This window comes from Geotrypetes seraphini, chromosome 4, assembly GCF_902459505.1.
Source record: "Geotrypetes seraphini chromosome 4, aGeoSer1.1, whole genome shotgun sequence".
NCBI classification, from domain to species: domain Eukaryota; kingdom Metazoa; phylum Chordata; class Amphibia; order Gymnophiona; family Dermophiidae; genus Geotrypetes; species Geotrypetes seraphini.
Genome location: NC_047087.1, coordinates 224,451,032 through 224,478,259, shown reverse-complemented (window position 1 = coordinate 224,478,259; position 27,228 = coordinate 224,451,032). Strand labels below are relative to the sequence as shown.

General features: G+C 41.8%; 1 protein-coding gene and 1 long non-coding RNA gene across 3 annotated transcripts; both read left to right on the top strand.

Moving 5' to 3' along the window:
- Positions 1-106: 106 nt before the first annotated feature.
- RPS24 (ribosomal protein S24) lies at positions 107-26,858 on the top strand. Of its 2 annotated transcripts, XM_033943488.1 has the most exons (6): positions 107-196; positions 6,022-6,087; positions 10,044-10,253; positions 11,587-11,697; positions 24,039-24,056; positions 26,766-26,858. In XM_033943488.1, the coding sequence occupies exons 1-5, from the start codon at positions 194-196 to the stop codon at positions 24,042-24,044; spliced, it is 396 nt and encodes a 131-aa protein (XP_033799379.1). In that variant the 5' UTR covers positions 107-193; the 3' UTR covers positions 24,045-24,056; positions 26,766-26,858. The 2 variants fall into 2 exon arrangements, with proteins under 2 accessions (XP_033799379.1, XP_033799378.1); XM_033943487.1 differs by lacking the exon at positions 24,039-24,056.
- LOC117359979 lies at positions 6,443-10,034 on the top strand. Its single transcript, XR_004539335.1, has 3 exons — positions 6,443-6,764; positions 7,876-8,061; positions 8,960-10,034. It is a non-coding gene; the product is annotated as an uncharacterized LOC117359979 (long non-coding RNA).
- Positions 26,859-27,228: the final 370 nt, after the last annotated feature.

The following is a 27,228-nucleotide window of genomic DNA, read 5'->3' as shown; positions in this document are numbered from 1 at the left end:
ATGTAAATGTATCATTTATTGTGCATAATTGTAGTTTTAAAAATGAATAAAGAATGTTAAAAAAAAAGTTGGATTTGTGACGTCAGAGCACAAGTTTGTGCCCGCCCCTTGGAACCTGAGAGCTGTAATATGATTGGCTGTTTTGCTCCGTCTCTTTCTTTTTTACATCCGGAGTGAGGAGGTTGCAGTCAAGATGGTGAGCGCTGTAGTTATTAACTTTATTGCAATCTGCTTACATCCACTGTTTCTGTGTGATGGGCAGCTGTTTAGTACACGGAGCTGGGCTTCCTCGTCCTAGAATTCCGTGTGTAGATGTTTATTTGCGGTCGCGGATGGAGTGGAAAAATATTGTCAAGCACCGTGTGAAATGTTCCCTGATCTCGGCGTTTTGCGGCCTAGTTTAGTGCCGAGTCCTGGTCTTGCGTTGCCGGCGTGCTTTTTAAGTGGTTCTTCCGGCCCATGGTGTCCTGCTTGTATATGTGAGCTGGTCCGCTTTTTGGATCACGTTCCAAGATTTTTGCCCCAGAACAGCCGGCCTTCCCACGGATCGGATCTGCTGGTCTTTGAGACTCGTTAACTCGTACGGATCTGGTCTTTATAAGCTGTCGTAACCAGGCATTACTGAACAGCGTTAGTTTAGCGCTCCCAGGCAGTATGCATTCGGAGCAGTTTCTTTTCTCAAATATATTTTATGCATATTAGACAAGTTCTGACCACTCTCAAGCTGCTTTTAATGTTTCTTGTTTATGGTACGTTAAATCATGAGAGATTGTAAGGACTTGTAGACTGGGCTGCTTAAACGTGTAATAGAGCAAATTACGTTTGCTGAATAGTAAAATGATATAATTTGATGGGAACATTGCTGAAACATATTTATTTATTTAATATAAAATCATAGGGAAGCAAACCAACAGGACAAGTATAATTTCTGCCCCTTTTATTGGAATTAAAACAAGATACTGTATATACTTGAATATAAGTCGATCCGAATATGTTGAAACCCCATTTTTTCCTCCAAAAAAGGAGGAAAAATGGTTGACTTAAATATAAGTTGGGAGGCTTAATATTCAAGTGCTCTGCCCTATAAGGCTCTGCATGCAGCGCCTCCTTCCTCCTCTAGGGCTCTGCACAAAGCCCCTTTCCTCCTTCCCAGGCTCTCCACCCTGTCCCCCCTCCCTGCCCTTTCCATTGTACCTCATCTGCCACTGGAATCCCCAGTGATCCAGAGGTGTAGTGGGCAGGAGCGAGCTTTCTATGCTCCTGTCTCACTGCCAACCCGGTTGATCACTGCCACGAGTTCCAGCTTCAACCAGCTGCTGAGCAGTACCGAGCAGGAGCGTGCTTTGGGGCTGTTGCTCAGCGCTGAGTGGCTTCCTGAAAGGCTCCCGTGAATTCTTGCAAGAATTTGTGGGAGCCATTCAGGAAGTCGCTTAAAGCCATGTAGCAGTGCCAATGCGTGCTCCTGCTCGGTACTGCTCAATGGCTGAAGCCAGAACCAGCGACAGACTGGGTTAACAGCGGGGCAGGAGCATGGAAAGCTTGTTCCTGCCCGCTACACCTCTGGACCACCAGGGATTCCACCGGCAGAGGCGGTATGATGGGCAGGGAGGGGGGACGATTCAGAGCCTGGCAGGCTGGCGGAGACCTGCAATAAGTCTGAGAGAGGGGGAGGGTGGGCGCTGGCCCGAATATAAACCAGGACCCCTATTTTCAATTCCGGCTTATATTTGAGTATATACAGTAAGTTTTTTTTGTTGTTGTTGTTGTTTTTGGTACTTACTGTATGCTTGAGCAAGTTTGAAGGACTTCTCATACTGATGATTTGACAAAATATTTCTCTAATGTTCCAATGATAATTTTTTCACAATTTTCTTAATAAAACTTTTTTTTTTAATAACTCCTTACCGTTCCAAAAGGCATTCAAAGTGGTTTGCAAAATACATTACAAAATGCCTCCCCCTCTCCAAATTCATAAGCTGTTCTTTCAAAATACTGAAAGGATTCGACAAAATGGAGCAGGGAAAGCAGTTATTTACAATGCCCAATGTGACACGGACAAGAGGACATAGACTGAAGCTAAGGGGGGACAGGTCCAGGACTAATATCAGGAAGTTCTGTTTCACGCAGCGAGTGGTGGACACCTGGAATGCTCTCCCAGAGGAAGTAATTGCAGAATCCACTGTTCTAGGATTTAAGGGTAAACTAGAAACGCATCTCCTTAAGAGTGGCATAGAGTGATACGGGTAAGGGTAAATTAGATGCACATCTCCCTTGAGAAGCATACAGTGATATGGGGACTAAAACTATGCCAGGGTATGCCTGGTGGGGCCTCCACGTGTGCGGATCAATGGACTTGATGGACCCAGGGTCTTATCCGGAGATGGCAATTCTTATCTTCTGAATTTCTCTCCCTTAACAGCTGTCAAATCTCCACTGCTGCAGGAGTTCATTTTTCCAGGAAGTGATCAAATTTTTCCTTTTTTGTCAATTTAACCTTAGCCATTTATGGAATGGAGGGAAAGAGAATGGGGACTTGTCTATTGCCTTTTTGTGGCTTTGGATTGGCTTTTCAGAGCTGACATTTAGTGCAGTGGGCACTGGAGGATTAAGTGACTTGCCCAGGATCACAAGGATCAGCACTGGGATTTGAGCTCACAACCTCTGGGTGCAGAGGCAGCAGCTGTACCAGTGAGCCACACCTTCTCCAGGAGGTGTGGCCTAGTGGTTAGAGCAACTGTCTCAGCACCACTGTTGCTCCTTGTAATTCTGGGCAAGTCACTTAACACAAAAGTTAGCAAACAAGAACAATACCAACAAGTTCCTCTGGAAACCATGGGAAAACCAAAAGCAAAACTGTTGATACGAGACATTTGATGTCAAAATTTATTATAATTATTCTTCACAAGTATTCCAAATGGTGCAAGTAATAACAATCCATATGACATACATAAATGGGTTGTGGTGCAGACCCAACACGATCTGTGTTTCGGCTTTGAATGCCTTCAAGGGTCTTAAGGAAATATGTGTATGTATAAATGCATAAATAAAATAAAAAAAATTAAGTGAAACTTGTGGAATGCGAGTAATGAAATTTAAAAGGTAATAAATATTTAATGTGAAAATTCTATGTACGTGGCCAATGAAATATGAGACTAGGGATGAAATTTTATACAAACGCGGTGGTATGAAATAGATAATCACGAAATATTTTAAAGAATTCTGATTTTCTAAAAATATCAAAAATTGGAAGTGGAAAGATGTTAAGTGAGACTCTAAATCGTGAATATGTAAATGTACAGTGCCATGATGGGAGAAAGCGAGTAAATAATGATGAGTAAAAAGATTAGATACCTCAAGTCTTATGATCCAAAAGCATGCAGTGAAATGTAAAATGCCATCAATAGAAATAAGGGATAAGAAGAAATAATGAAAATGTAGAGACATATGTAGACACAAATGCTGAATGCCACAAGACTTGCCCCTCCCCCCTTTTTAAAAAAACAAAAACAAAACAGTATTACGGTTTTTAGCGCTGGCTGTGGCAGTAATAGCTCTAACACTCATAGGAATTCTATGAGCGTCAGATCTGTTACTGCCATGACTGGCACTAAAAACCGTGCTACGGTTTTTTAAAAGGGGGGGTTAATCATACATAAAGCATATAATGTATGAGTAATGGAAAAAGAGAATAAATGAGTTATATGGTGAAATAATGTTTAGACAACACCCACAAGCTATGACAACATTAGAGCATCAAAATGAAACACATAAACTTCGTACCGTGTGCTCTCAAAATCTAAGCAATACATATAAAAAGAAAACACACTGGTATTACCAGGAATGTTTATAAATATACATTGCAGGATTAAATAAGTAACTGAAGCAACAGTTGAATAAAATTCCGTGATCTCGAAAAACTCAGTGTTGCCACAATTTTGGCCTGTACTGTACAGCTAATTGGGAGCAGAGAGGATGTGGACTTGGGATTAGGTAAGAAAGGCATTGAGATAAAAGTAGGTGGCTAGACTATGGGCTCCTTTTACGAAGGCGCGGTAGTGGTTTAACGCGCGTAATACCGCAGCTAATGCGACTTCGTAAAAGGAGCCCTATTACTACTACTTATCACTTCTATAGCACTGCTAGATGTACACAGTACTGCAGATCATTCAAGACACATTCCCTGCTCTTAAGAGCTTACAATCTACTTAACATGACAAGTAGGAGGGTTAGGGAGTTCATCAGGCATGAACACCTAATAGCGAGAGGGGGGGGGTGGTTTAGGAGTTGAAAGCAACCTTGAAGAAGTGAGTCTTGAGCCTGGATTTGAATATAGCCAGGGTTGGAGCTCGACACAGTGATTCAGGGAGTCTGAAGTAAAATTGTATGTGCAGTTGAATAAGGTACATTGCAGCATTTTAAATCAGTGGCACTCAAACCCTTTCCTAAGCCTTCTTTGTTAGGGCAGGTGTTCTCCTTCGGACGCAACCATCCAGTCAAGTTTTCAGGATGCTCACTGAAACATGAGAGAAAAAAGCAGGTAGTGCATACTGATTTATCTCAAATGTATTCATTGTGGGTATGATGGAAACCTGACTGGTCTAGTATGTCTTGAATCAGTGGCATAGCGAGGGTAGGAGGCACCTGGAGCGATGCCCCCCCCCCACCGCACACTCCTCTCTGCCCCCCCCAACACACTTGAGCCCTCCCTTCCCACACCTGTACCTCTTTAAATCTTCGCCAGCATGAACAGCTTCTTTGGCCTGCTGGTTACATTGGCATAGGCTATTGCTCTGACATTACGTTCCCGCCCTGCAACCCGGAAGTGATTTCAGAGGAAACTAGGCAGGTGCGAGCAGCAGGTCAGAGTAGTTGCTCGCGCTGGTGAAGATTTAAAGAGTCATGGGGCGGGGAAGGAAGGGTATGAATATGCTATGGGAGAGCAGAGCGGTGCTAGTGCCCCCACAAAGTCATGAAGATCTAGTTGAGAATCTTAGCATTACAGATTGCCTGAAAGGGGGATGGGGAGGTATCGCTTCTCTAATTTAATGCTTTGAGGGTGAGGTTGAACAGAGTATGTAGGATCTCATTTACAACTTGTTTCCTACTCTATATTGGGGGGAGGGAACAGCTTTTAGAAAAATCTCTAGATCGATTTAAAGCAATTTGAAATGTTTCCTGTTTAAAGACGCTTTTGATTAATAATGTCCATTACTAAGCAGGATCTCTTAGTCCGTCCAATCTTATAGAGAATCCTCATCTGTATAACTTCTAATCCTTTAAATTTGGATTTCCCCCTCCAAGTTGTTTTTACCATTTATGTTTACTGTCCTATTCAAATGTAATTTACCCCTCTACCCATTCAGTTCAGTTTGTCAGTCTGGTTTTTTTGTTTTAGGTGTATATTTTATTATGTCTGTTCTTCATAATTACCGTATATGTATATTCCCCTTTTATTCTTAGAATTTTGATAATAGCGATTCAATCAAATTTTAAAGAAACTTGAAACTAGTGATGCAGAACCTAAATCAATTAAAAATGTACTATTCTAAAATAAAATTGTGACTCAGAAAATAGCTTAGGGAGCATATGTTTAGAGTGGGGGTTCTCAACCTGGTCCTCAGGACACACCTAGCCAGCCACATTTTCAGGAAACTCACAGTGCATGTGCTCGATTTGCATATAATGAAGGCATTGCTTGCAAATAGAGCTCATGCATGTTCACTGTGGGTTTCCTGAAAACTTGACTGGTTAGGTGTGTTCCAGAATTGAGAGCCACTGGTTTAAGATCTATGATGCCTGTTATTGATGGCCAGCAAATTGTGGCTGCTGGAAGAAGCTTGAGCAATAGTCTTTGGTATGTTTGTTCCAAAATAAAGGGGAATTGGCAGCAAGGACCTGGGGAAAATGCAGTGGTTGGGGGCAGGATGTTTCAGCATCATTGCCCTGCAAATCATTTGTTGGTGTCAGCTGTCTTTGTTTTGTGTGTGATTTTAAATCATTCTCTGGTGCTTATTTTAATAGAACGACACTGTGACCATCAGAACTCGCAAGTTCATGACAAATAGACTTCTGCAGCGCAAGCAGATGGTAAGAATCTGGCACCAAGTGTCCACTCTTATACTTAAATATTAATTTTGTAATTAACATTTTATCTTTACCAAATATGAATTAATATATGTGAGATCTGTAGGTATGTAGTTTTCCAGTACTATTGGGATTTTGGGGGGATTTAAGGTTCTAAAGCTTTTCCAGTGTCTTGAGCTCAAGGCGAGTTACAGCTCAGATACTGTGGCTATTTTACCACCCAAAAGGGCTTACAGTTAAAGTTGTGTCTGGGGAAGTATATGATGAAGTAACTTGTTCAAGGTCACAAGGAGTACCATTGGGATTTAAACCCCTGACTTCCCTCATTCTTAACCCATTTCTGTAATCTCTAGGTTATTTCTCCTCTACCTGACTGTAGGGATTGACAAATCCCTTTCACTTGGTGTTTGTGGTGCCTGGAGTTTATGTGTCCTCAATGTCTGACCTGCCTCTTAGATGACGTCAGAAAAACCATGAAAAAAAACTCTACAGTCCGAACAGAAACAAACAAACCACAGTGGAGAAATTCAGTAATGGTGGTGTGCAACTTTATTCTGCAATCGTGGAAATCTGTGTGATGGCTTGACACGCATGTGTTTCGGCCAATATGGCCTGCCTTAGGAGCCTACAAGCATATGTGACATGTGAATAAATAAATAACTACCAGACTTGCATGTCAGGTAACACATGGCTTATATTCACTGGAACTCTTTGAACATTTGTCTATCAGTAAAGACCCATTTTGGTTGATTGAGACATCTACTTTATCTTTCGCCTGTTTGTGTGGTTATATCCACTAAGAGCAATATGATTAGTAACAGCTGCTCTGGGATCAGCAGTAGTCAGAAAGATAAATAGGAAGGTTGACTGACAGATCTGTTTCTGCTTTGGAAATAGAAGGCTAGATAGGAGGGAGGTGGCTGGTTGGATGGTTGGGCAGCTTCATGAAGGGAGGTTGGTAGAAGAACATAATAATAGCCTTACTGGGTCAGACCAATGATCCATCTAGCCCAGTGGTTCCCAAACCTGTCCTGGGGGACCCCCAGCCAGTCAGGTTTTCAAGATATCCCTAATGAATATGCATGAGAGAGATTTGCATACCTGTCACTTCCATTATATGCAAATCTCTCTCATGCATATTCATTAGGGATATCTTGAAAACCTGACTGGCTGGGGGTCCCCCAGGACAAGTTTGGGAACCACTGATCTAGCCCAATAGCCCCTCTTCATGGTGGCCAAAACAGGTCTCTAGTACCTGGCAACAACCCAAATAGTATCAACATTCCATGCTACCGATCCTGGGCAAGCAGTAACTTCCCCCATGTCTGTTTCAATAACAGACTAGGACTTGCCAAAAAGTACATGGGAGGAGTACCGCAAAGACATAAAAATTAACATCAAAATAATATAAAACTGAAGTGTATCCTCAGTGTGAGGTTGCAAGCTTTGTGAAGCCGAAAGTTCAAAATGAACCCCAGCTGTCCTAGGCTTTTCCAAGGTGAGCAAAGCTCACAATTAAACCACACACCATCATGGGAATACCCTATGTGTGAAAATCAAGTAAACAACTTATTAACTGCAATTCTGTCTGTGTAAATCACATAATAACAAAAATCAAAGAGGTGTTCCTGCCACATACTTAGAGTAGAATGAAGCAAGTAAAGCAAAAAAGAGAATCGCAAAAAGTAGTACTTAGCTTGTTATATTATATATTGTCCCATTCAATAAGAGGACTGCTGATGAATTGTCGGGAGTGCAAAACTACTTATAAAACTCTCCTCTTTTCTCCAGGGTTTGACCAGGCTTGGTTTCAGGGACAAAAGCCCCTTCCTCAGGAACCGAGCAAAGTGTAATCCAAGAGAATCCGCCAAAATTCAAAAGACTTCTCCGCACTGCTGCTTACTAGCACGCTAGATTCTCGGCTGGGGGAGGAGAGCTGAGCCAAGCGGCAGAGCCACAACCAATTAAGAAGATCAGGTGACGTCAAAATTTAAAGCGACAGCTGTTAAATAAACAACTAATGAAAAAGAGAAAAGTCTCAGATTTAACAAAGGAGCCATATTCAAAAAAGCATACAGTTGACAAAATAATAAGCACATGAGAATAATAGAAGGGGCCAGGAGCCCAAAGGACAAAATAAAAAGAAAAAACAAAACCGCATACAGAGATGGAGGGAAAGCCCATTCCATACAAAGACCCAAGTCCGCTGTTATAAAAAGGATATAGTTAAATTATAGTATTCCATTTGATAAGTTCATTAAGTCTTCCTGGATAAATAATTCAACTCAAATATCCAGAATTGTTCATAAACTTGAATCTGCGCTGTTTTATCTCCTCTAAATAAGATAGGTATCCTGTTCTATGACAAACCATTGGAAGTCAAAGAATCCATGTTTATGTTCCCGGCAATGGATGACTAGCGGAGTTGTGACACTGGCTGGATTTGACTTTTGTGTTCTTGTAGTCTAATTTTGATCTGGCGTATGGTTCTACTCACATAGCTTACATGGGAATATGATCACATATATAACCCATTGAGATAAGCATGTTGTAAAATTTCTTATGGTGTATATATGTTGAGTGTGAGGATGGCTCCATGTTAAATGCAAGGAATTTGTACACATGGAACAAGTTCCACAGGGTTGATGTTCACTTGTATTAGTACCTGGTTCACCATACCTGACCTTGTTATGGCTCGTAAGATAATTGATTAAGTTCTTAGGATGTGTGTATACCACACAAGGTCCCTCCTTGAATTGTTCGTGCATAGCTAAAATTCTCCAATACTTGTTAACAATATCTAATTTGATCAAGGAAGTGCACTAGATATAATGTAGTTATATTTCAGCAAAGTCTTTGACATGGTTCCTCATAGGAGGAGGCTCTTGAACAAACTTGACCAGCTGAAGTTAGGACCCAAAGTGGTGAACTGGATTATAAACTGGTTGATGGACAGATGTCAGAGGGTGATGGTTAATAGAAATTGCTTGGAGGAAGGAAAGGTGAGTAGTGAAATGCCTTAAGGTTCAGTGTGGGTCGATTCTCTTCAATATGTGTGTGAGTGATATTGCTGAAGGGTTAGAAGGAAAGGTTTGCCTTAGCTTGATCAGAATAAGTAATCACAGTCTTATTTAATGGTGTTACAGTTAGTATTTTTCCAATATACTGTAGTAGAAGTTCAAAGAGTGGTTGAATTCTCTGGACAGCTAGCTACCTTAAATTTACCTTTACGTCAGGTGATGAAGGAAGGCTCCAAGTTGATCGCTATGTTATAGCAAAAAACTACTGACCATAACACCTGCCTTCATTACAGTAGTCATCATCCCACAAGATTAAAACAGGCATTATCAATAAACCAATTTCTACGAATTTGTAGATTTGTTCCATTACTAAGGAATTTAAGAAGCAAGCCAAGAAGTTGTTCCAGCAGTTTCCACAAAGAGGGTATCCGGAATGGACCTTTAAACAAGCGTATCACCATGCACAATAAACCAACCCAGACCTTTATTGCAACCACAAAACAAAATACAGACAGAGAGTAACTTTTAAGGATATATTGCAGATGTTAGGGTTTTTTTTGTTAAATAACAGACTAGGAATTTTTCCTCCAGGAAATTGTTCAAACGTTTCTTAAAATCAGCTACGTTAACTGCTCTTACTACAACCTGTGACTTAGTTGTAGCAACTTAAGGCCTGAATTATTTTCCCTGTAGATGCAAGATGGGATAATAGCCTTTCTAAACCACACCTTTAAAGCATAAAAAGAGCTATAACAGATCTTGGAGGACGTGCTTTCTTCATCTTAATTTTGGTAGGGACATTAGGGCTGAACTCTAACTCTGGCTGACTCCTGGATCCTAAGAAAAATTGTCAAGGTTTGTGACACTAAGTAATGTTGTAGTGCTTTTTTATTTGAAGTTAACTGCCTTTGATATGATTGAAAGTGCTTGTATTTGCAGGTCATTGATGTTCTTCATCCTGGAAAGGCCACCGTCCCCAAGACCGAAATCCGGGACAAGCTGGCAAAGATGTACAAGACAACTCCAGATGTCATTTTTGTGTTTGGCTTCAGAACTCATTTTGGTGGTGGCAAGACAACCGGTTTCGGCATGATTTATGATTCTTTGGACTTTGCAAAGAAAAACGAACCAAAACATAGACTGGCCAGGGTGGGTATAAGCTATTGTACATGGAGGGAAAGATTCTCAGCAGCCTGTTTGAGGTTGTAGGTTTACAAAATGTAGTTAATTCAGGCAAAAACCAGAATGCATTTCATTTAAGTTTCTAGTCTTACTGTATACATGTGTAATAATTTGGGCCAAATTCTATAAACGACATTCCGATTGTAGGCAGTGGTAGGCATCCTACTGCTGTCTAACCAGCTGACCAGGACGCTTTTTTTTTTTTTTTTTTTTTAAATACACCCCTAAGCAGGTCGCCTACACTGTAGGTGTTTTTCGCGAATCCAAGGGAGACGCGTAGGGCTGCTTAAGCTTGCTCAAGACTAGGTGTGGGTGTGGGTTTGCCCAGAAAGTGGCCTTACACAGCACTAGGAATCTGAAATGTAGGCCAGCAAAATGCTGGTCTACATTTCAAATAGAAGTGGCCTCTGAGCTGATCACGGTAAGGGAGTCTCCCTGCTGCGATCAGTTTAGCGGCTGCAGCAGGGAACCCATCCCCACCCCTGCAAACTTGGCTGGCAGGAGGGATGCCCCAACAACCCCAAGCCCACCCAGATACCTCCCCTACCTATTTCTCTTAGGCCAGCTGGAGAGATGCTTACTCCCTTTGACCGGCAGGCCCTCCTGCACAGAATGGCGGGCCTTCTTCCCGGTGCATCCTGGGATGCACCGGGCAGGGGCCTAAGGCCCTGATTGGCCCAGGCACCTAAAGCCTTTCCCAAAGGCAAACCACTGAGTTTCCATAGGCAAACCACTCAATCCAAACCACTGAGTTTCGATGTACAGCTTCTAGCCCTATTCATTCGCCAGCAGCATTGCCTGTTTCCATACATAGGGCAAAGTCTCCTTGATCCTACTCAAGACCTGCTTCCAGATACCACTCTCGTCGTCGATCGAGGCCCTCATCGAGACATCCATCGAGGTGCAGGTCCTCTTCCAAAGAGCAGCCTTCCTTGTCCCAGCTTCATTTCAGACCTTCCAGCTCTTCGAGGCCTCCAATTCCTCGATCAAGGTCACCGCTTTCAGACCCTGAGGAATCAGCTGCTTCCATTGCCTCCTCCAAGTCTCCATATTCTTTGGATTACCACTTCTCCAGAGAGGCTTCGCCTTCGTTCTCCACTCGAGACGCCTCGATTTGAAATTGCTCTGTGCCCTGAATTTGGAGATTTGGCATTTTAGATTTATTTGAAAAATTTGAAATTCGCATGCCCCTTACTGCTAGGTAACATTACAGATCAGCTCTCTGCCAGTTATTTTAGAATTTTCATTGATCAGTGTCAAAAGCCAGTTTATAATAAGTTTATTTTCAATTTATTTTTAGCATGGTCTATATGAAAAAAAGAAGACTTCCAGGAAACAACGTAAAGAACGTAAGAACAGGATGAAGAAAGTTAGGGGGACAGCAAAGGCCAATGTTGGTGCTGGCAAGAAGGTAAGAGAGAACACAAGCAGAGAGGAAAACCCCGGTGTTCTACTGACGAAATCGAGGTACGAAAAGCACAAAGTAGAACACAAGTCTCTGGGTGGCCAGGAAAACCAATTTATTCAAATCGTTGTTTAAAAGTCAAATTAAAGCAACCTCTGAATATATTAGGTACAAAAATGTGTCACTGATGGTATGTGCTTACAAAAGTGAGGCCTGAGCCTCACATACCTTCAGCGACACATTTTTTGTACCTAATATATTCTGAGGTTACTTTTATTTTGACTTTTAAACAACAATTTGAATAAATTGGTTTTCCTGGACATCCAGAGACTTGTGTTCTACTTTGTGTTTTAAGAAGGTAAGAGACCCTGATTGGCCTTTATCCTCAGGTTTAGCAGTGCTGATGCTTAGTGCTGTATATTGATCTTGGCACATACTGCTTTTAACTTTTGTGTGTGTGTCTTTATCCATGCAGGGCTTGAGAGCCTGGATGTCCAGAATTATGTTGCGCTCTCCTTCCTTTTTTGTAGCTATCTATATGCATCCCTGGAATGGCTTTTTAAAAAAATCTTTCAATTCAGACATTGAGCAGCTGTGTGTGAGTTTGAGTTACAGAGGTATCTGGACTTCTGTGCTGGTATTGGTCTTGCAAGGCCAGCACAATAGTTCAGGACACTTACATGGCTCAGACTTGATGAGAGCTGTATGGACCGGGAGGATACAAACACCCTCCCCCCCTCCTCTTTCAGTGGAAATGAGAGAAGGTTCCTAGATGTCTCTCAGGCCTTGACAGTTTTCTGCGATCAGTCTAGATATCGGTATTATTTGTCTTTCTCCTTTTTTTTAAGGCTTGATTCTTTTATTTCTTCACTCTTTTATAAATCAGGCATTTTTATACCTGAACATTGATGTTTATTGAGCAGAATGCTGTTTAATATCTCTAGTAAAAAGTAGTACCATTCTCTTCTAACCCTTGTTGACATGATATTTGAATAACATTAATGTAAGGTACTAAAGTGAAAGCTTCCCAAGAATCTCACTGTTCTTGACTTTTTGCTCTGACCAGTCCATGACTTGAGACTTGTAGATGGGACACAAGACAGGGATTTAGAAAAGTGTAAATTTTTTAAAATTAAATAATGCTTTCTTTTTTTTTTCCATTCCCCACTTGCCATCTGGATTGTAGAAGGTAATATTTTAGAAATACTGCCTAGCATAGTAATAGTGTGTTGCTAAACACAGTTTGTTAGCTGTACCTTAATTTCAAAGCATGTGTTTATACCTACAGATTCATTTTAGCATGTAGTTTTTAAAGTAATCCTTCTGGGCCTCTTTTAAAAATCTTGGGCTTTTTTTTCTTTCCTTTTGCTTTTAAAACAAATTATATCTGGAAAGTTTCCCAAGCAAAAGGAGTACATGTAGAGACAATCAATCGTCACGAAGTGCATAAACATAGAATATATACTTTAATATACATATTCAAAAGTATTGCCTTTAAACAGGGAATGGGATTTAAGATTAAATAACCTAGGATTATGTCTAAGAAAAGAGAAATATAGTAGCCTGTAACTGATTGCACTAATTTTTGCAGGATACCATTAGGCACCCAGCCCATTTCTGGGCTTTTACCCAGTTAAATTGTGCTTAGCTGGTCATCTGGATTGAATTTATTGCATTTGATATACTGCTTGAATCTATGTATTAAGCGGTTTACAATACTAAATTATAGGCATTGAGCTACTCTCTGTCTCGAACGGGCTTATAAGAGAAGATATCGCTAATAATTACGGAGATATATAATAAGGAGGAAAAGAAAGTACCCTATGGAAAGTAAAGAACATTAAAAGCCAAAAAAAGCCTCTTTAATACCCTATGGAAAGTAAAGAACATTAAAGGCCAAAAAAAAGCCTCTTCAAGATCCAAAAAAATGAGTATTATAAGGAAAAATAGAATAGTTAAACTTACAATATAAAGTTATAAATATCAATAACAGGAAAACGAGAGAGATTAAAAATTAAACTAAAGTAAACTCTAGACAATTTATAGTTCTGAGCTTCATTCCGGCCCAATAGACAGAACAAACGCCTCCAATTTATCATCCAAGAAAGGCTAGCACCAGTTACAGTATTTAGCTAGAGACGTTGGTTAATGAACTTTGGATGGATCCATAGTGAAGATGAAAAAATAGATTTCAATAGTTTCCAGAAGAAGTAAGATATTCCCTCAAAGAAGTCATGAAGTATGGAATTCCAAAGGCAGGGGCTTTTTTCCTTGTTGCTTGAAGTTTTATTCTAGGACCTGGGATTTCACATTGGTCATGAAATGAGGATCTTAGAGTTCTGGGTTGATATTTAATTTGTGTTTTATGTAGATAATCGGGAAGTAGAAGATGGTAGTATTTGAAAACTAGGCAAAGTAGCTTGAATTCAATCTGATGAATATTGGTGAATAGCTCCATGGCTTTGTCTGGGCAGGGAAGGGCATTCTGGGGGTGGAGTTGGAGTTGGGGCAGAGCCAGGAGGCAGACACTGTTGATTTTTCAATGCTGGTACCTAAAAATCTTTAATAATAATAATTCCAGAATGGAGAAGTCTGCCCCTTAGTAAAATTCAAAATTCATAATTTTGATTGCCTTCTAAAAAAAATTGTGTACATTTTCTAGCTCAGGTTATTTCTTGAAAGTCATGGTTCTATGGTCACGGTGTAAGGATGACTCTGGTCTTCTAACTGGGCAGTGATTATGGCTGCTTAGGTCTGGCTCTGAAAGTTTACTCTTAGAAGGATGTTAAGCAACTTTCCAAGTTACTTCAAAATCATAAGTGTCAAGATCCCAAACATTTTCAGGTAGAAACCTGGCTGCCTTAATGAAAATTACTAAAGGTCTCTTGGGCCCTATATCATGGAGCTAAAACATTAAAGGGGGGATTCATCAAGGTGTGGTAAAGGTTTGCCCCTGCTTGCGAGCCTCCTTACAAGCAGTGTTATTCCTGTGGTCCAGGAGCATTGGGCTGTGCAAAGCTGCAGTCTAATGCTCCTGGACTTCTGAGATGAATTCCTCCTCACCCCTTCCCTCCTAGTGGCCAGAGCTGTGGAGTTGGAGTCGAGGAGTCGGAGACAATTTGGGTACCTGGAGTCGTGGGTACCAGAAACTTAAGGAGTCTGAGTTGAAGGATTTATCTACCGACTCCACAGCCAGGGCTGGTAAGCTTCTGTAGTCTGCTGAGGTTTGTTTGGGCCTATTAGATCTGATTAAGTGAATCTTTCTTGTCCCTTTTGCTATCCGAACAGAGCTTGGGGGACCTTTTCCAAGGTCCTACTGGCCTCAGGGTTGCCTCACTTGGAATGATGGAGTCCCCCATTACATCCACCTCCCCAGGTTTTCTGAATTTAGAGGAGCCTCAACTGTACGCCTGGCCAGACAACAGTTTAGAATGCCTGTGGGGTCTGCTCTCTTGATATAGCTGGTGAGCTGTGAGAAGTTAAAAATAGACAAGAAATTAAAGGAGCATACAGTGGTCCTGAGGCCGCCGTTTTTGTACGGCATTGTTGTATATGGGTTTTGGCACATTCATTATGAGTGCTTTGCGAAAGCAGCACAAGTGCTTTTTATGTGGCTGGTGAGCGATGGATGCTGCTGGTGGGTACACAAAATGTTTCGGCCGCATTGAGGAGAACCTGGCTTCAGGTGTCAGTGTGTCGGGCTCCACTTCATGCATGCACCGCTTGTCGGGAGCTGGTGGTGATGCCCGGGCTTCTACTGCTGCCCAAACCAGGGTTTCCTCATTTGCCGGCGGTCTGGCAGATTCGGTGTTACATACTGCCAGAGAGGTTGGAAATTCCCTGACCGCTGCAGCTGGGGTGGCTGACAGGTTATCTATAGCGGCGGGGTCGAGGTTGGATTCGGTGCAGCATATATTTTTCAGTTGAAAATTTGTCGACAGTCCTTCCCTCAGTATTGGCGGGAAGTGTATCCATTTTGCCCATGGCCTCAGGCGACCTTCCTCCTGTCTTGAAACGACAGGAACAGGTCTTAAATGTGTCTTCTGCTCCTGCTATGTTGTCTGGATTGCCACCGGAGAGGTTTTTGCCCTAATTTTGTGTTAAGCCATTTGCAAGGCTTATTTACAGGTGGCTGGGGGTCCTGCTTCGGTTCCAAGTGTCTCGGTGTCGTCTGGGGTTTTTTTCCCTTCCACTTCCGACCCGTTCATTCTCCTGCTACGGCTGCCTCTATTCTGCCCCTCAGCCATCGTCCAAGTGGCCACAGGTGTCTTGGGATGAGGATTCTTTCCTGGCTGATCCATTTTCTCCAGATGACTTGAATCTTCGGGAGGTCCTTCCATATCTGGGGCCATGATGTTTTGGATGGAGACTTTCCAGAGGAGCCTGATTGTGAGGGCACTTTAGTTGTACACATTTTTCATCGAGAAGAGTTGCAGGAGCTCATTCTTCAGGTATCTTCGGTTTTACAATTTGAAGAGAAATTAAGGATCCCCCTAGAATTATGGACTCTCTTAGAGGGATCCAATCAGCAACCTGCTCTTTCCCTATGCATCTGGATATTCAGGATGTAGTGCATGCTCGGTGGAAAGTTCCGGATGTACCTTTTCGCTTGGCGCAATCCATGGCCAGACTCTACCCCATTCCTGATGGGGATAGAGATACCTTTAAGTCTCCTGTGGTGGATGTGGTGGTCTCGGTTATTGCACGCAGATATACAGTGCCGTTGGAAGGCGGCTTGACCCTGAGAGACCCTTGGGACAGTAAAATGGAGGCTCTACTTTAATAAAGTTTTGATGTGGCTGCCCTGGCTGTCCAGGTGGGTATTTGTGGTGGTCTGGTAGCCCGGGCTTGTTTCCAGTGGTCTGAGAGAGTTCTTGACTGCAAGTCAGCTGACTGGTCCTTGGTGGATAAGGAAGTGGATAAGATTGAGCTGGGAGCTTCTTTTCTCTCTAATGTCATACAAGATCTGTTTCTGCCTTAGTTAAGTCCGTGGCTCTCAGTGTAGTGACCCGCTGTATCCTGAGGCTTTGGGATTGGTCGGCGGTTGCAGCATCTAAGGCTAAGCTCAGTAAGTTTCCCTTTTAGGGCCCCTTTCTCTTTGGGGAGGAGTTAGATAAGCTGGTTCAGGCCTTGAGTGACTATAAGATGCCTCTGTTACTGGAGGACAGACCTCACCAGGCTTTGCGAGGTGGTTCTGCCCGGGGTTGTTTGAGTGACTTGGCTGAGGTGCAATCTCTTTTCCTTCCAGAGGACGTTTCTTCCAACGCATTCAATCCTTTTGGGAGGGGGGAGACGCTGGGGGGGTGGTGGTGTCATGACTCCTCCACCAGTCTGGCCCAATGACTCGTTGTGGGTTCTTCCCCTGGTCCCAATCAGGGCCCAGTTGTGGGAGTTTTACTGGGGATGGGCCGAGATCACAATAGATCAGTGGGCCCTGGAGGTGATTTGGGAACGTTATGTTTTGAAGTTTTCACAACCTTTTCCAGATCGTTTCCTCTCCATGTCAGGCAACTTGGAAGAGGGAGTGCTTTTCGGCAGACATTGCTCAGGTTGCTGGACCTCAAAGCGGTAGTCCCAGTGCCTCCTATGGAGGCATCTTTTTGGCCCATTTTGGATCTCAAAAGGGTTAATGGAGCACTCCGAGTTCCGCCTTTTCGTATGAAAATCCTGTAGCCTGCAATTCTTACGGTCCAACCTGGAGAATTTCTGACTTCTCTCGATCTAACAGAGGCCTATCTGCATGTTCCAATTCGGGCCTCTCTCGTTTTTCATTATTGCTGTTTTGCATTTGTTGATACAAGCAGAATTGACTTACTTGTCGGGGATTTTCCCTGTTCCCCTCTCTCACAGATATTTCTGGCTGTTTTAAGACTGACTGAGTTTACAGGGACAGTGATGAGGAGGAGTTTGAGGCTTCCTACAAAGTCCTGGCAGGTAGACAGAAATAACCCACTGGTCCTGGAATAAAGGGCTCCTTTTACAAAGGTGCCCTAAGCGTTTTAACACACGCACTGGATTAGCGCATGCTAGCCAAAAATCTACCGCCTGCTCAAAAGGAGGCGGTAGCGGCTAGTGCGTGCGGCAATTTAGCGTGCACTATTCTGTGCGTTAAGGCCCTAACGCACCTTCGTTAAAGGAGCCCAAAGTGTAGATTTACAAGAAAGAAGCTTGTTGTCTGTTCTTGGATCAAAGCCTATTTATTACATTGATGGAGAACTTTGCTTTCAAATTTGTTTTATTCTTTGGATTATGGAGGTTGTACATCCTTGGCCTATTGGAAGAAATGTGAAGTTTTATATAGCTTTAAGAACATAAGAAGTTGCCTCCGCTGGGTCAGACCAGAGGTCCATCGCGCCCAGCAGTCCGCACCCGCGGCGGCCCATCAGGCCCATGACCTGTAAGGTGATCCTTTTCTAAGCCCTCTTATCTTCTATCTGTATTCTTTCTATAACCTATCTCTACTTCTATCTGTATCCCTCAATCCCCTTATCCTTCAGGAATTTATCCAATCCTTCTTTGAATCCCCATACTCTGTCTTATCACAACCTTCGGAAGCGCATTCCAGGTGTTCACCACCCTCTGAGTGAAAAAGAACTTCCTAGCATTGGTTCTAAACTTGTCCCCTTTCAGTTTCTCTGAGTGCCCCCTTGTATTTGTGGTTCCAAATAGACTGAAGAATCTGTCCCTTTCTACCTTCTCTATGCCTTTCATGATCTTGAAAGTCTCTATCATGGTCTCCTCTGAGTCTCCACTTTTCCAGGGAGAAGAGCCCCAGCCTTTCTAACCTGTCAGCGTACGAGAGGTCTTCCATACCCTTTATCATTTTTGTCGCTCTTCTCTGAACCCTTTCAAGTATCGCCATGTCCTTATTGAGGTATGGCGACCAATACTGGACATAAGAACATAAGATGCGGGCGCACCATCGCACGATACAATGGCATGATGACTTCCTTCGTCCTGGTTGTAATGCCCTTCTTGATAATACCCAACATTCTGTTTGCTTTCTTGGAGGCTGCTGCACGTTGTGCCGTTGATTTCATTGTTGTATCCACCAGCACACCCAAGTCTTTTTCAAGGTTACTATGCCCTAGCGCTGATCCCCCCCATTTTGTAGCTGAACATCGGGTTCTTTTTCCCTAAATGAATGACCTTGTATTTCTTTATGTTAAAGCGCATTTGCCATTTAATCGCCCACTCTTCCAATTTGTTTAGGTCCCTTTGTAGGTCCTCACAATCTTCCGCGGTTCTAACCCTGCTGCAGAGTTTGGTGTCATCTGCAAATTTTATGACTTCACTCTTCATCCCCGCTTCTAGATCGTCTATAAATACATTGAACAGCAGCGGTCCGAGCACTGACCTCTGCGGAACACCACTCTTGACCCTCCGCCAGTCCGAGTAGTGGCCCTTCACTCCAACCCTTTGCTTTCTGCCTACCAACCAGTGTTTTATCCATCTGTGTATGTCCCCTTCCACCCCGTGGTTCCACAGTTTCCTAAGAAGCCGCTCATGGGGTACCTTGTCAAAGGCGTTGGCACGATCTTCCCTTGCAGAAGTCATGCTGGCTCGCTTTTAGTTGTCCATTTTATTCTATGTGTTCACAGATGCTGTCCTTTAACAGTGCCTCCATCATCTTGCCCTGAACTGAAGTCAGGCTTACTGTATTTACAGTAGGAGGGAGGCCTATGAGAAGCTTATCTCTCTCTCTCTTTTTTTTTTTTTTTTAAATCTGCTGGCTGGATTGGGTTGGCATCCTTTCAGTTTTTCTGCTTTTACTTCATGATTTTCAGTTTCATTATGCTATATCTTGTTTTTGTAAAACAATGTTTAAAAAAGGAAACTAAGTAGGTTCTGTTTTTTTTGTAAAGCTGAATAATTTATTTATTTATTCAATTTTCTATACCGTTCTCCCAAGGGAGCTCAGAACGGTTTACATTAATTTATGTAATTAATTTGTAGACTGAATAATTAATTTATAGACAGAAGAATACCTACAGTATCTGAATGTACACTGCTTAAGTAGCTTTTGGGCTTGCGGGCAGTATATAAGAATAATAAAAGGAGGTTTCATAAACCAGGAGTTGGGTTCAGGCAATCACAAGAGTGCTTGATGATGAACAGAATTCATAGCATAATTTCATAACTTCTATATCAGTGTCTGTCTCCCCACCCCCAAAAAAGGACAAATGTTAATTAAACCTTTTTATAAATCGGTATTTAAAAGTCTTTAAAACTATATACTTTGTACCACTCCTAAGTGATTCTGTTGTATAGGTATACAGGAGCATACATGACAAATCTAGCTGGTAAAAGTTTCAGCTGAAATCCCAGTTGCACATTTCTCAGTAGATAACTGGCTAACATTTATTCAGTTACTTTATTCACTCAGGACCAGATGGACAAAGCTCTGACGCTACGGTAACCCCCCCCCCCCCCCCCCAATAAGAATAGCTATACTGGATGGACCATTGGTCCGATTCCACAGTAGCCAATCCAGGTCATAAGTACCTGACAAAAACCCATATAGTGACAACATTCCATGCTGCTGATCCCAGGGCAAGCAGTGGCCTTCCCCATGTCTATCGCAATAGTAGACTATGGACATTTCCCCAAGGAACATATGCAAACCTTTTTTAAAAACCACTGTTACCACATCCTCTGGCAAAGCTTAACTATTCTCTTAAGTGAAAAAACATTTCCTCCTATTGTTTTTAAAACTATTTCCCTGTAACTTTGCATGTCCCCTAGTCTTTGTAATTTTTGATGGAGTATAATATTGATTCAGTTGTATCTGTTTAATCTATACCACCTTAGCCATCTCTTTTCCAACCTAAAGAGCCCTAACCTCTTTAATCTTTCTTCATATGAGAAGAGTTCTATCCCCTTTATCATCTTGTTCTCTCTTTGAACCTTTTCTAATTTTGCTATCTTTTTTGAGATACAGTGACCCGAATTGAAAGCAATACTCAAGGTGAGATCGCATCATGGAGTGAAACAGAAGCATTATAACATTCTTAGACTTTCTAATAATTCCTAGCATCTTGTTTCCTTTTTTGACACCAAGATCTTTTTCTTTGGTTCTGACTAAACTAAACTAAAACTTAACTTTATATACCGGGTCTTCAACCAGAGGAAGCTCGATGCGGTTAACAATAAGTTAAAAAAAATAGCTAAAATACAAGAAAATTAATTTTCAAAATGTTTAGCAAATAGAAAAGTTTTAAAAGATTTTTCTATTTGCTAAACTTTTTGAAAATTAATTTTCTTGTATTTTAGCTTATTTTTTTAACTTATTGTTAACCGCGTTTAGCTTCCTCTGGTTGAAGACCCGGTATATAAGGTTAAGTTTTAGTTTAGTTTACTCTGACCCTTAAGGTGGAATCCTACAATCTGGTAACTATGATTTGGGTTATTTATCCCAGTGTCATTTGTCCACATTAAATTTCATCTGCCATTCCCTAGCAACAGCAGCAGATGAATCCAGAGACCAATGGGATAGCACACATCTACCAGCAGGCGGAGATAGAGAAACTGATTAACAGGTGGTCCTATTGGCTGGCACTCCTCCTGTATCTCCAGTATTCTCTATCTCCCAGGAGGAAAAGGTCACTATTCAACTAGCTCCTGAATTCTGGCTGTGACTGGAAAATTATTTTCTCCTGTAGAGGTTTCTCTTCAGTGAGACTGCCATTCTGTTTCTCCTGTTGAGGTTTCTCTTCAGTCTTCCAATTTCTTAAGGTCTGCCTGCAATTTTTCATAGTCTGCCTGCATTTTAACAACTTCGAACAGTTTAGTGTCATCTGCAATTTTTAATCACCTCGCTCATCATCCCAATTTCTAGATCATTTTTATTATTAAATAGCACTGGTCCCACTACAGATCCTATGGCATTTCACTGTTTACCCTCCTCTTTCTGTATCAATGTTTTCATGCTGCCTGTAGTGTATCTGCTAGTTCCCACACCCATGCATTTTCTCTATTGCGATAGCTTCTCTGTTCATGATCCCAGCACTCTTACCTTAATGTTCCCTATGATTGCTGGTCATGGCTGATCCATGTTGGCTCCCTTATAAAGATAGATAGATGTGATCTCCTCCTTATTTTTATTTTTAATCTGATTCCCCCAGGTAGCAGTTGTTAAAGCACCAGAATTTTTTTGAAAGGTTTAAGGAGCCTACTTGAGGAGTTGTCAGTTTTTAATTTCTGCTTTTGAATATCTTCCTAACTATTTAAACTACATACACAAAGCAAATGACAATTCAGCTACTCAAGGGGATGGTAGCTCGGGAGGAGGGGTTTCTGGAGTGATTTTATAACATTCATCACTTTTGCTCTTATTTTCAGTGCATTAAGCAGGTAACCTGGTCCTTTTCAACAAATCTAGCTGGTAAAAGTTTCAGCTGAAATCCCAGCTGCACATATCTCAGTAGATAACTGGCTAATATTTATTTACTTACTTTATTCACTCGGGCCTAGATGCGCAAATCTCTGACACCATGGTAAAATATACTGTAATGGGAACGATTTTTCTTTTACTAGCAATGCTCAGCATAATACAATGCAAATTATATGCATGCTGTTTGTGCAGAAAATCACTGGTAAAACTGGCGCTTGCTCAGAGGAGTAATCACTAGGCACAGTTCCTCCCTCCTGTCAAGCTGCTCTCCCTGCCCCGATCAACTGAGCCGCAGGACTCCCCAAGGCCGCTGGCGGCTTTGAGGCTTCCCTTGCTCAGCTGTTCAGGGCAGGAAGAGCAGCTCCTTTGTTTGTTTTTCTTTTTAAATGGGTACAGAGGTTGTGTGTGTGTTACAATATATGTGCCCATTTAAAAAAAAAAGTCATGCCTGACTGACCTGACCCCACCCCCAGTAGGATCAATAGGAGGAATGTCTATTCCCTCCTTCCTTGGCTGTCACTCCCCTCCTATGTTAGCATGACTCCCCTATGTCTCCCTCCTTTCACCAATTCCCATCTCCAGCCATCCATAGCCCCCCAACACCAAGGGAAAAGTTTGGCAGGAGAAATGTCCAGTCCTTGCTGCCGCTGTCCATATACCACCATGTCCCTTGACCTCCCCCCACCCTCCCGGTACTTCTGGGAGAGTGTGGCGTAGAGGTTAGAGCTATAGCCTCAGCACCTTGAGGTTGTGGGTTCAAACCCCATGCTGTTCCTTGTGACCCTGGGCAAGTCACTTAATCCTCCACTGCTCCAGGTACATTAGATAGATTGTAGGGGGTATACAATTCCTTTCCCTTTCTAATGAAGACTAGCAGGAGGGATGCCCACTCCCTCCTTCCGACAGGTCATCTCTTCTTCAAAATGGCAGGCCTTCCCCTTCCTCATGCATCTTGGGATGCACTGGAAGAGGCCTAAGACCTTGATTGGTTTAGGTACCTAAGGCATGAGGGGGGTCCCGGTAGCGGCAGCCGAGGCAGGAGGGAATGGGCATCCCCTCCTGCTGTTCTTGAAGAAGTATTGGGGGGGGGGCTTGGGAGTATGAGACAGGGGATGGATGGATTTTTTTTTTTTTTAAATGGTTGTCTGGGCCTTTACCCTCAGGGTGGGCTGTCATAGCCTTACTTTCCTATCAGTGCCTGAGCCAATCAGGCACTGACAGGACAGTAAGACTACAAAAGCTTAGATCCTGTCTGTAAAGTTTGCATTGGAAATAACGTATTTTCCTGCTGTGCATTACATGGAGTGCTCATTAGCATATTAATGAGCTCCTTGTAATACATTAGTTTAGGATTCTCAGTGGCTGCTACTGACGAGGTAGCAGCCACAGAGAAAACCCTTTTGCATGGGCAGGAGAGTTTCCCTGCAAGTAAGACTGATTAAAACTAATCTTACTTGCAAGGAAACCTTTTGTGTATTGGGGGCCTCAATGGCTTTTGGATTATTATTATTTAAAATAAATCTCTCCTAATTATGGGATGAGGTTTTTTTTTGAAGATTATAGTTTTTATTATAATCTAGAACAAATGTTAGCTGTTGCTTTTTTTAAAGCTGTGATACATTTTCATAATATTTTTTTTTTGGGGGGGGAATTTCATATTTAAATTCAACATTATCCATTGCTTGTGGGAGTTCTTTCAATAGTTGCGCAGTCCTGCACTTATCTAACCCTCTGTTATTTGATTCTTGTATTTTTTTTTTTTCTTGTATCCTAGAGTAGTTAGAATAGTACTAAATTTAAATAGTACAAGAGTATTTTTTATAAGTGAAACAGGGTTGCCTAAATTATTCTTGGCTGTGGTTGAAGCTCCACACATAGGTGATTGAAAAGCTTTGCTAGGAATAATGCATTTCTTTTGCTTTTCTTTTCACTCTTTCTTGGATTTCTTCATCAGAAATAAGATGTCTAGCAGGTACTGAGTTTTAAGCATGGATGTGTTGCTGTAGTGATGTATACATGAATTATGCAACTCCTGCATGCTCTAGAAAACATTTTTGCATGCGTGTGTAAACCTGTTTATTCACTGCCTGTTGTGAATAGTATTTAATTTATAAAAGTACATTGTTCTAATTCGAAAGAGGAAGCTTGAGCTCTTCATCTGGGTTTTATTTTTAAACTAATACTTCATGGATTTACAGAAATGTTACATATAGAAAGGTCATTTAGCTAGATGCAAACACTGATGAGGAACTGCAGTGTATACTCTGAATAAGAAGCAATTGTTTTGCGCTTGAGGGTAGCTTTGAAAATCTGAACTTGATTTTGTAAAACTACTGATTTTGACGACTATATTCTGTATATTCGGATGTTATAGTGCTGACCCCCTTAACGCCTTTAGCACCCCCTCCTCCTCCCTCATCCAAGTGCCCACGTGTGGCTTGGGATGAAGACTTGGTTTCTGAGGAGCGGTTTAACATGGATGAGGATCTGGACCCTTGGGGAGACCTCCAGGATCCTCTTGGGAGGACGGCTGCTGGTAGTGGGGCTTTTGCGGCTCCATCTACCAGCAAGGAGGCGACCATGGTGTGCCTTTTTCAGCGGGATGAGCTCCCGAATCCGATTCAGCAGGTCTCCTCAGTGTTGCGTTTAGAAGAGGCGCCACAGAAGACCCGCGTGTGGGGGACCCTCTTAGGGGGATCCGCACTGCATCCTGCTCCATTCCAATGCATCAGGATATTGTCCTGGCGCAGTGGAATACGCCGGAGACACCTTTTCGGTTTGCGTACTCCATGGCTCATTTGTATGCCATCCCAGAGGGGGATAGGGCTATATTGAAGTCACCAGTGGTGGACACGGTGGTCACAGCTATTGCTTAGTGGCATATTGTGCCCGTAGAGGCCAATTGTGCCATACAGGACTCTGAGGAGCATAAGTTGGAGACCCTTCTTAAACAGAATTTTGATGTCTGCTTTGGGGGTCCAGGTGGCTATCTGTGGGGGGGTTGGTGGCTCAGGCCGTGTTTCGGTGGGCCGAGCGTGTCCTTTACTGTGAGTCTGATAACTGGTCCTTGGTGGATCAGGAGGTGGCAAAAATTGAAATGGCTGCCACTTTCCTCTTGAACGCCTTCTGACTTGTTGAGGGAGTCACCTATTATGTACTATTCCAAAGTTTTGTCTCACTCTCCACTTGCTGGTCATGATGAGATATTACCCATCAGTAAGCTGACGCTGTACCGGTTTAGAAGGTCTAAAAGAAAGAAATTTAGCAGGTAAAAACCTAATTTCTCCTTTAGAGCAGAGAACTAGTGTTACATTACAGTAGTCTAGTTGAGAAAAGATTTGGGATTGCAATAAAATTCGAAGGCCTCTGTTTCAAAGTATTTTCTGATGGATCTTAGCTTTCTCGTCACAAGGAAAGATTGTTTAATTATAATTATTGATTGTACATGGCGCTTCATGGATAGGTGATATCAATTACTGCTCCTAAGATTCGAGATTGTAGTTCAATTGAAAGTCTGTGTCATCTACTGTACTCCTTGGAGTGTAGTTTGGGTCAATTGAGGGTCCTAGCCAAAGGAATTTGATTTTATTCTTATTTAGTTTGAGGCAGTGGATTGAGATCCAGTTTTCTATGATGTGGACACATTTTTTGACAGTGGTGAGGGTGTTGGCTGATACAATCATTTCAGGTAGCATGATCATATATCGTCTGCATAGGTGAAATGTTTTATGTGGATAAAGGTAAGCAGGTTGATGTTGTGTATTTAGATTTTCAAAAAGCTTTTGACAAAGTTCCTCATGAGAGGCATCTGAGAAAATTAAAGAGTCATGGGATAGGAGGCAAAGTTCAATTGTGAATTAGGTATTGGTTATCCGATAGAAAACAGAGGATAGGGTTAAATGGCAATTTTTTTTCAATGGAGTATGGTAAATAGTAGAGCGCCGCAGGGATCTGTATTTATTTATAAATGATCTGGAAATTGGAATGACGAGTGAGGCGATTAAATTTGCAGATAACACTAAATTGTTCAAAGTTTGTTAAAACGCATGCAGGTTGTGAAAACTTGGAGGCAGACCTTAAGAAATGACTGGGCATCCAAATGGCAGATCTGACCCAGTAAGGCTATTTCTATGTTCTTACTACTGGCTTCTGGGGTGGGTGGGTGAGAACTGTGGCAGACAAGGTCATTCAAAGTTAGTGACAAAGAACTCCAGAACTGGCATATGGTTTGGGAAGGAGCTTGATTTTGATGAGGTAGGGAGAATCAATAGAAAAGTGCATAGATTTACTACAGCTTATTTGTTGCATAGGATGTTTTGTTGCTCTATATGGGGATAGTAATTATTACAGATTCTTGGAACATAGATCTTTTTTTTTTTTTTAATTATAATGTGTGAATTAGAGAATGAAATGCAGGTGTGCATCTCATCTCCTAAACAGTAGTTTATTTGCTGTATTGTAGTAGAAAGTATAACATAACAGTTGTGCTTATTACAATACTTTATTTTTGGTTTATTTTTTTAAGTAACTTTTTAATTTCTTGCTTAAGCACGTTTTTAATATACATTTGTGTATATTCCAGTTCTGTTGTTTACTTTGGGAAAATGTTCATACTGTTTTAATCTAAAGTCTAAACTAGAAGCTTAATTTCTTTTTTTTTCTCTCTCTCTTTCTCTTACAGAAGGATTAAATTATCCTGGAATGATATCAGCTATCAAGGTTCTTTTCTATCTTTGCAAGTGCTTCTAATAAAATACATAAAAATTGAAATATACTTTCTGTGTTTTCTTGCCTTGATTCCTACGATATTTACATTAAGAGACACAACATGGATTGCAAAGATTATAGAGGTTTCAAGCAAGTTGTGTTTGTTTTTTTTTTTTGACACTATGGTGTGTTCTAAAATGATTTCTTTTCATTCTGCTAGATTTGTTTACACAATTAGTTGTGTTCTCTCCCCCACACACACAAACTAGCAGGTAGATGCAGAGAAGCTGACTCTTCATGTGATATCTGGTATAAGGGCTGCATGTTGGGGCTTCGTGTTAGAAACATAGAAACATGATAAAATAACAATCAGCTTATATACCACAGGACCGTGAAGTTCTTTGCGGTTAACAAAAGTTTATAATAGTGTATACAAT